Source organism: Rhodnius prolixus, unplaced genomic scaffold, assembly GCF_049639745.1.
Source record: "Rhodnius prolixus isolate KJV_2025 unplaced genomic scaffold, Rpr scaffold_3, whole genome shotgun sequence".
In the NCBI taxonomy this organism is placed as follows: domain Eukaryota; kingdom Metazoa; phylum Arthropoda; class Insecta; order Hemiptera; family Reduviidae; genus Rhodnius; species Rhodnius prolixus.
The window spans coordinates 17626159-17636323 of NW_027411603.1; the positions used below are offsets into that span (position 1 = coordinate 17626159).

Below are 10165 nucleotides of genomic sequence, written 5' to 3' on the forward strand. Positions count from 1 at the left end.
TTTCCATTCATCCGTAGTATAATAAAGTTAAAGAATTTTTTAAACAATTGATATATTGAAAAATAATGGTATGGTATACGCCTTGCAAATTAGTATCCAGGTTATCAGGTTAACTGACAGTACACTCGACTCTTGCACCATGTGTTGTTTCGTGAGATGAAACCTACAAAATACCTATCCTAAATCGTTACCTTAGCCTGAAAAAAGTTTGAATTTAGGAGTAAGTATTGTGTGATCTTTGAATAATCTTCTAAACTTAAACTAAAAGTTCTGAATATTTATGCTTTCTAGAAGTTGTAGCAGTCTTAATGGATACTAGCGAATCAGAAGATAATCAAGAGGAATTTTGTGACAATATTCATAAAAATGCTGTTGACCCAAATGAAAAATGTTTATCTTTCAAAGATCTGGTAAATATATAAAATTTGTGTTATAATTTATGTTTTCTGTGCATATTATTTTATTATTATTCAGTTACTGAATGCGTACATAATGCTCTTGAAAGATAGGACATAACAAAATTATCAGATAATCTGGAAATTTCTTTGAATTATTTTAGGGGATAGTTGATAGTTTGTGTGAAGCTTGTGCAACGTTACAATGGAAGAAGCCTACCAAAATACAATTGGAAGCAATACCATTAGCTCTTCAAGGTAATATTAAATAATCAAAATTATAAGTAGTTGAAGGAAGATTTGTATATATTTGCTGAATTAATATTTTGAAAAAAATACTACATTTCCACAAGTTTGTTTTTTAAAATTCACTTCACTTTCTGAGGATAATCCTCTTCTTGCTCTCCTTCAGTCCCTTCGGCTCCAAATTACAGATTTACTTACTTGCGGGTCCCGCATTGCCTTCCTCTCAATCTAAAACATCAATACCTTTATTGTAATAGGGTTAACAAAAACCTGGTATGTCTTCAAATATTTAAAAAAAAAGAAAGAAATAATAAGGTAAAGAAAATCCGTTATATTGCTCGGTAAGAACTCATAGGCTATATAAAATTTAAAAAAAATTCTAAGCTGTCTAATCAAAAAAAAAATTTTTTTATTTTTTTTTTTTATTGTCTTTATTATAATTCAGTACACATACATTTATGCAATACAAAAAAAAAATCAAACTAGAATTCAAAAAACTCCTTTTTTAACCATTTTTATTCACTTAGATAAAAGTATAATTATTTTGTATAAAATAAAAAATAATAAATAAAATAACCAATATTCGTTCTGTAACAAAAAAATTACTTTATAAAGACGGCTACCGAGGTCACTGAGTCAAAAAAATTATATTCCCTTACTTTCTTTTCTTGTTAAAAAAAAAAAAAAAAAATCTGTAAAGCTTGTTTTATCTCGTCAAAAACTTTTTTAGGAAGAGATGTTATTGGGCTTGCAGAAACCGGATCTGGAAAAACTGCAGCATTTGCTATCCCTATCTTGCAAGCACTTCTGGAAAATCCACAGAGATATTTTGCACTCATTTTGACCCCAACTAGGGAACTTGCTTACCAAATTTCGGAACAGTTTGAAGCATTAGGTACTGTACTACTTTTAAAGTTGGTTGAATATATTAGTTAATTATTTACACAATTTCTGTTTGTAATTAGCTAACTTTATAAATTAATAAATTACAGGGTCTAATATTGGTTTGAAATGTGCGGTAATAGTAGGAGGCATGGATATGATGTCTCAGGCTCTTACGTTAGCAAAGAAACCACACATTATTATAGCAACACCAGGTCGACTAGTAGACCATCTAGAAAATACAAAAGGATTTAATTTGAAAGCTTTAAAGTTCTTGGTATGTTATTATTTACTGTATAAAGAATGTAAACCCAGTATTTATTTAATTTACATATTTCTTCAGATCACCTGAACTCTGATACTTCAGAATGAAGATCTCGTAGGTTTATTAATTAGGGTTAATGTATTATTTTTGCTTCTTCGATTGTTCGAAAGAGGATATACTGCAATCTTGTCAAATATCTTTTTTTTTAACCCTTGTTCCCACAATTATGCAGTTACAGATTTTCCTCCCAAATATTTGAAATATTTTTGAATTGGTTTGAATTTTTTTTTTTTTTTAATAATAATAAAATAAGTGGAGGAGATTTTTACATTATTCGCAGAGTACTGTCCCTTGAGTTAATGATAACATTATTTTGAGTATTTCCTGATTTCTTAAAGTAGAATATGTTTCTGCAGAAGAATTATAATTTAAGGTTTACTTATAGGTTATGGACGAAGCTGACAGGATTCTAAATATGGATTTTGAGTTCGAAGTGGATAAAATTTTAAAAGTCATTCCACGGGAAAGGAGAACGTTCTTGTTTTCTGCTACAATGACAAAGAAAGTACAAAAATTGCAGAGAGCTTCTTTAAGGGATCCTGTAAAAGTAGAAGTTTCAACAAAGTACCAAACAGTCGAGCAACTCCAGCAATATTATTTATTTATTCCTGTAAGATTTAAAGTAAGTGCAAAAAAAAAAAACTTTCTTTGGCAAATTGCGTTAAATTAATTCTGGCAGAAAAAAAACTGAAGACTTAATCTCATTAATTTCAAGGATGTATACTTAGTACACATAGTTAATGAATTAGTTGGCAATTCAATGATGATATTCTGTGCGACGTGTAATGGTACAATGAAAATTGCTTTGATGTTAAGAAATCTTGGTTACACTGCAATCCCTCTTAATGGACAAATGTCACAGAATAAAAGATTATCGGCATTAACAAAATTTAAAGCCAAGAACAGATCTCTTTTGGTTTCAACAGATGTCGCAAGCAGGTACCAATTTTTTTTAAAATTTAGCTTTAAATATTTACCTGGATTTTATTTCATAAAACCTATTTTAAATTTTCATTTTATCTCTTTTAAATATAAAATATAAAATCTCTTACTGTAGAAGATAAGAGAAAGTATTAATAAATAAAACCATGTTCCAGCTTTTAATTGAATCGTGTAAATAACATTAATGATCTATATAATTATACTATAGAAGCACTTAAAAATTCTAATTATTATTATTTATTTTTTTTTTTTTTTTTGGCGCGTCGACTGCTGAGGGCATTAGCGCCCATCTAATTTATTATTACTAATAATAAATGAAATGTTTTTAATTATATAAAAATATCCTGATTCTTATAAATGTACTTGTGTTCACCTCGCTATTTTATTTAAAGCAAATAGCCAAGTTTGACATTTGTGAGGGTAAAACTTTTGAGCTACAAAGAATGTTTTAATGCATGATTAATGTAATTGGTTTACGAATAAATTAAAAAAAAAATATTTTCTTTAACCCAAGCATTCACCCAAATGTTAAAAAAAAAATTAAAAGGCAGCAAACCTTTAATTTCAGCCTTATATACAGGGTGAACCAGTAAGTATTGTCCATACGCCTACTGGGTGTAGTACATATAAAGTGGAGTTCAATGATGTATTGGCCAACTTCATATTTTCCACTATTCTTGAGTACGTCACTTAATATTTTTTTCTAAAAACATTACTTTTTTGCAATAAAAATGTTATTCTCAGAAAGTTTTAAACCGAATTTGGTTCTGATGACACGGTTAGAAAAACAGATAAATTTTATAAAAATTGACATGATGTCGAAGCATAAATCATTCTCCATAAATTCTTCCTCCGAATGCTGGGAAAATAAAAGTAATCGAATTTTTTAAGAAAACTCATTAGGCCCTTACGTGATCATTTTCAGACCTAGGGGCTGGAACTTTTTATAAAAGTTTCCTTGTTTAATGGGCTTTCAAACGGTATATCATTTTCCAGGATTCCTTTTATCTTTGTATGAGAAATTAGGTTTGTTTTACAAAAAAACGTGTTGACGAACACTCAACAGTGTTAGTTATCAAGTTGTTTAATTCATTGAAAACTCTTTTAGATGGACCAGAAGTCAATTTTTAAAGTAGATTGTCTTAAAATAAGGAAATCAAAGGATACAAATTGCACTTTAGAAAAAAAAAGGTGAAGGTTTATTCACGTTCTTTTCTTTTTCAACTGTGTAGTTGTGTGTGAAATTGTAATTTGGAGTAAGTACATAAGAATTTTTGTTTATTAAAATAGTACTTGTTTAAAATATTTCCTTTCATTTTCTCAAATATTTCAAAGAGATCAGAAGTTTTTTTTTTTTAAAGTGCAATTTGCAACCTTTGACTTCCTTATTTTAGGACAATCTACTTTAAAAATTGATTATTGACCAAAAATAATTAAAAAGTTGTGACTAATTTGCAATGTTTCGCTAAATATTGTGACATCCATTTTTTAGTTTTGACAATCTTTTGTTTATCATAAGTCTCAAACAAATTATTAATTAGACATTTTCTTTAGAAAAATTTATTAAAAAGATTATAAAAGCATTCTTCTTAGTTACTGAAATATATGAATTAAATTCATAATACACAATATTTACTTTAAAAATGTTTTTAGAGGATTAGATATTCCGCATGTAGATATTGTGATAAACTTTGATATACCAACTCATAGTAAAGATTATATTCATCGCGTTGGAAGAACTGCCAGGGCTGGAAGGTCTGGAAAAGCACTGACTTTTGTAACACAGGTAAACTTTTTCTTCTTAAAATATCGGTGCTGAATTTTAATGTGCATTTTTGGTATAACGATTCACTGATTTTTTTTTTGTTTTTTTGAGAATATTTATTTAACTAATAATACAATACTATATTTTATTATTCAGTTGGGAAATCTGTAAAATTAATCTCCTGCGAAAATCAGAGTTTGTTTCTCCAATTTTGTTTACAGTACGACATCGAATTGTATCAGAGAATAGAACAGTTGATAGATAAAAAATTGCCGCTCTATGAAACTCATGACGAAGAAGTGTTAAGTTTAGAAGAAAGAGTTGCTGAGGCTAAGCGAACTGCAACTGAGGTGTGTATTTATTATTATAATTTGAGCTTAGATTGAACATCTTAGAATAGTTTTTCTTTTTCTTTTTCACAGCATCATGAATATAAAGAACGGAATTATAGCCTTCACTTTTATCTATTTCCTTTATCCGTTCCTTTCCTATTTTCTCCATTTCATGTCCCTGAAATCCAGCAGCCTCACTTTCCATCTTAACTTCGCCTTTCTTTCCTCTTTTGCCCGTCAGCTCCTTTCTTTTCTTTTTTGTCGTATAATCTATAACCTCTAAAGCATCTAAGCATTTCTTCTTGGATTTTTGTTTTTGTTTTGGCTGTAGCTCCTAGACAGTAACCTAGCCCAGTATAATCATTCCGCATTCTATCATTTTTTATCACCCCATACATCGATCTCTAGCATATCTTTACCTACCTTCACATCCATTTTAACATTTCCTCATTTCTGTTACGTCCAACTTATGCTGTCTCCAAGAAATAGCCCAACATTTCAATTCCAGTCGGTACAACCTTCCTTCTATTTTGACTTTGCCCACAACACCTCAATCTTTTCTTGTTGAACTTTCCATGTTGTATTATTTTATTATTATATATATATATTTTATTTATTTTTTAATGATTTACGGCGCGTCAGCATCTGAGTTTATTGGCACCCGGAGTTTTTTTCAGTGCCTCCGGACAGTGTTCTCTCGTTATAGACAACACTGTCCATCACCTGTAAGAAGCTCCTAGGAAAAAAAAATGTAAGGGTCAGCAGTTGGATTCGAATCCGGGACCTCTGCATAGAAATCCAATAATAATAATAATATTATTATTATTATTATTATATTTTATGTTGCCCCTCGTTTTTCTGTCCTCATTCGTTTTCAACAATTAATCCTAAATCTTTAAGCTCAGCAACAACTTGTAGATCCTAGTTGAACTTTTAGGGAGGATCTTCATAATTCGTCCTGGATTTTAACCTTAAAAGTTTTCTATGCAAATTTCTTCATTTTTTTTTCTTGAGAATTCATGATAAAAATCGTAAAGTTAAAAGAAAAAAAATCTGAAGTGTAGATATCTTTCTTTTATGACACTCATCAACGTTCTAATTTTTTGCATTTTTAAACTACGAATTTAGAAACAATTAATTCTTACCAACATTATTCAGATTTTATATATATATATATATATATATATATATATATATATATATATATATATATTCAATTAAGTGGCATCGAATTAGAGATCATTGGCTGGCGCTCTTTCTTTCTGTGAACTTTTAGATAATGTTGTGTTGTTACATACAGCTCTGTCCATTTCCGGACAGTGAGCTGACCCATAAAATCCTAAAATAATATATTTAGCAATAATAATAATAATGTATAATAATAGCTATTGTGGTAAAAGCACCCCTCAAGAAGGTTTGGGAAACAAGAAATACCTTCAAAGGCAATAGATAGCATACTAGATTTTTTCGAAAATCATTTTTAACGATTTTCTTAAAGTTTTGATTATACAGAATATATAAATATAATATATACATATACAAAATAATAATAATACAGTTTATTTCTTTGTAAGAAATAATATCCTCAAAAATTAAAATTCTGAAAATGCAGTTGGGTCCGCCTGTGCTTTAGATTCCATTATTTTTTGGGTCATAGCAGTTATTTTCTTGTGATTCTGACCATATTTTGATTTTCAACCATCATCAGAAATTGGTTCGTCAGTTTGGTATAGAGAATTTGACTTCTACTGAAGCGTAAATAATGAACTAGAATCCAGGACCTCCGCGTGGAAGTTCAGAACTCTCACTATTCCTGAGCTATTCCTTATCATACATTATATTACGTTTAACAGGATATGTATAATTTTTTTTTTCAGCAACTAAAAGATATGATGGAAAGCAAGAGTTCGAAAAGAAAAAAAGGTGGTCATTCCCTTAAAGATGATAGTTTTGACAATGATACTGAAACATTTTTAGGAGTTCGTAAAAGAAAATTCTTTGGAAAACCCAATAAACATAAAAAATTCAAGGCTAAGAAATAAAATGTTAATATTAATAAAAAATAATTTTTAATCCTTGTTTCTATTTCTTTTAGCCCAGCCAGTTTAATGTCAAAAGAATTTGTACTTTACATTAAGAATTTTTATTTGTTTCCACAAGAAATAAAATGTGATTAATATGCACCTAGAAGGCAATTGTTATAATAATAACAACAATACAGTTTATTTCTTTATAAGAAATAATATCCTCAAAAATTAAAATTCTGAACAAGAGGTTGGGTCCGCCTGTGCTTTAGATTCAGTTATTTTTTGGGCCATAGCAGTTATTTTCTTGCGATTCTGGCCATATTTTGATTTTCAACCATCATCAGAAATTGATTCATCAGTTTGGTATAGAGAATTTGATTTCTACTGAAGGTAAGTAACCGAGAAAATTAAGTGCATTAATTTCTTTTTGAAAATAGTAAGCATTTTAAAGGATTATAATATTTCTTAATTTGTTTCTGCACGTTGTCTTTTTTAAATTTTAATATAAACCCAAAACTGGAGAATTAGCTAGATCTAATTAAGAATCTGTCATAAAATTAGAGAAAGATTAATCCCGGCGGTGCTGACTTCGCAATTTGATTATGGATTCAGCAAATTTATATATTAGTAACCAATCATAGAACACATTCTCTAGGACTAAGAATAGTGTTTAAAATTTGCTAATAAATTTAATAGCACAAATTATTGTTATCAGTAATATTCTAAAAAAAATTGGGTTTGTTAATTGAAATTGACACTATTCAATTTTGCGAAACAGTAATGATTGGCTGAGAGTGAGAGAAAAAATTGAAACAAAAAAGTAGACACTCTAACGTCAAATTATAAGCATCCTTAATTTTTATTACAAAATTTTTAGACGAATAGTTTTTCCTTGTGATCTATTGTTTGTTCTGCAAAATTAAAAAAGTTTTAAAATAAAAATTAAACCAAGCGGTGAAAAAAAATTTAGAACTTAACAATTACAATAAATTAGCCTTCCTAAAAGAATTTAAGGTAAGGTGGCCACTTTTTGCTTAATAACTAGGGCGCCTGTAATCTAAACGTTAAATAAAATAAAAAAACTATTAATACAACGAACATTGAAATTTTGCAGATGAAAAATGAAAAGATAATGTCTGGCTTAATTTTTTTAAAAATCCCTAGAGTTCGCTGTCTATTCTGAACTTCATATTAGGGTGACCATTTTTTTAAAAATAAATTTTTCAATTTATGGAACAAACGTTGGAATTTTGCATATCAGAGCTAAAAACGAATAACCAACGATTCGACGAAAATCGCCAAAAAAGTGGGTTGTGGTCACAACTGCCGAAATAAATTAAAGTAACACGAGTGAAGGTTATCCATTTATTAATCAGTTATTACAATTTCGTTAGCTAAGTATAATAGAATTACAGTTAATGAATTCCGGTGGCATAATTATAACAAAGGTATGGTAACGAATTCTTACTATCTATTTAAAAGATAATGTACCTTTTTTTTTATTTATGCCCATCTTAATAAGTGAAAAAGAAATGAGAAAGCAGCAACAAATTATTCCTATAGTACAGCAAGATTTATCTCATGAAGAAACGATTGTTCAGATAGCATTTTCGTTAGAATCTTTAGAAAAGATTGTGTCAAATATTTTTACAAATGTAGAATGTGCTATCGAAAGAAAAAAGAAACGTTTACAAAATTTTCAAAGTAGGTGTGAGATAGCCAAGCAAAAGGTAGAGAAACTTGCAAATATCAATAAGTCTATAAAGGTATATTCTTGCAACAAATATCCTGGTCCTAGAACTGAATTATTTTATAAAAATCCATTAAATCGAATAGTAGAAATTAATGAACCAAACATTAAAATAAAAGGCACCATCTTACCTGTTGATAAATTTTCCTTAAAAGAAAAATTGAAATTTTATCATGTCCGAGACAGCATTCAGACTCTTAAAAATAATAGTGAAACTTCGCCTTTGGAAGGATTGGGAATATTACCGTCTAATTGTTCAAGAATTAATTCAATCCTACTTTACAATACAAACCAAAATTTGTTTAAGAATTATAAATTAATAGATCCTTTAGGCAATGTAGTGGAACAACTAGATACATCATCTGTTGACAATGATAAAAGCGCAGATACAGAACCAGGCCCGATATCAGTTGGTTCCAGTGGTTCTTTGAGTTACAAAAATATACATAATTATTTTTATTCTCCTTCAGTTCAAGATGTGCCGGACATAGATGCGCCTTTAAATCTACCCCGACTAACCGGAATTGCCGGAGATTTAAGATATATTGCTGATCAGCACATTAGAAATGTTGAACATAAGGTATCTCCAGTGCTAACAGATGTGTCTTCTAACTCAGAGATCGAGTTTCTAGTAAAAGAAGATGAAGATAGTTTTGAGTCGGGGTCACCTCAGCCACCACCACCACTTCCACCACCTCCGCCGCTTCCGCCACCTATTTTTGATAATGAAGTTGAATCTAAAGAAGTACCACAGGAGAAAACGCAGACTATTGTTTCTTCGGATGTTAGAGCTAATTTGATGGAAGCAATTAGGCAAGCTGGTGGTAAATCAAAACTAAAGCATGTAAGTTATGATGAACATGAGCCAATTATCCCTCAGAGTAAAAGTTTAATGGATGATCTGCATGAAAAGTTGCAAATGAGAAGAAAAGGTATTTCTGGTAAAATAGATAATACAGATGGGATGTTGGACCGAATAGTGTCTATGATCCCTCCTCCTCCTGCTCCAGTTAAACATCCTGAAGAAGATGATGACGAAGATTGGGACGATTAGAAGACTATATGATTGGTGATAGTTTAAGAGTGCCTGTTCTGTTTTATAAGCTACCGTGATATAGCCATGCATTCCATGACTAAAGAAAAAGCCTAAAATTATTGTTTAAATGTATATTTTGTGTATTAACAAAGCAATTTCGATTATTCATCTTAAGAAGTGTATTTCAAAATGTTATTTAATTTAGTTTTTACCTTTTATTAAGCGTTATTATATAGAATTTTATAAACGTTCTAAATTGCGTTTTAATACCAATCTAAATAATGACAAAAAGCTTGGAATAAAAAATATAGTCTACATAAATAAACACGTACCCTCCGATTGTTGAAAATTGACTTTTAAGGGGTAAAAAAAAACACAAATTTGTGGGCTACTAATCGTAGAACTTCAATGTAAAAGTTCGGTTATAAAAGCACTAAACAACGTACATCAAGAACTTCTCATAAC

General features: G+C 29.6%; 2 protein-coding genes across 4 annotated transcripts; both read left to right on the forward strand.

Moving 5' to 3' along the window:
• Window positions 1-82: 82 nt before the first annotated feature.
• Window positions 83-6960, forward strand: pths (probable ATP-dependent RNA helicase DDX47). Of its 3 annotated transcripts, none has more exons than XM_074127047.1 (10): window positions 83-220; window positions 292-410; window positions 560-653; window positions 1372-1536; window positions 1634-1800; window positions 2234-2470; window positions 2564-2787; window positions 4444-4576; window positions 4777-4905; window positions 6765-6960. In XM_074127047.1, the coding sequence occupies exons 2-10, from the start codon at window positions 309-311 to the stop codon at window positions 6927-6929; spliced, it is 1416 nt and encodes a 471-aa protein (XP_073983148.1). In that variant the 5' UTR covers window positions 83-220; window positions 292-308; the 3' UTR covers window positions 6930-6960. The 3 variants fall into 3 exon arrangements, with proteins under 3 accessions (XP_073983148.1, XP_073983150.1, XP_073983149.1); XM_074127048.1 differs by having other exon boundaries at window positions 84-220; window positions 295-410; XM_074127049.1 differs by lacking the exon at window positions 6765-6960 and having other exon boundaries at window positions 4712-4904.
• Window positions 6961-8233: 1273 nt separating this feature from the next.
• wash (WASH complex subunit washout) lies at window positions 8234-9956 on the forward strand. The gene has a single exon (XM_074124033.1). It carries the CDS (start codon window positions 8420-8422, stop codon window positions 9716-9718), a length of 1299 nt encoding a protein of 432 aa, XP_073980134.1. The 5' UTR covers window positions 8234-8419; the 3' UTR covers window positions 9719-9956.
• Window positions 9957-10165: the final 209 nt, after the last annotated feature.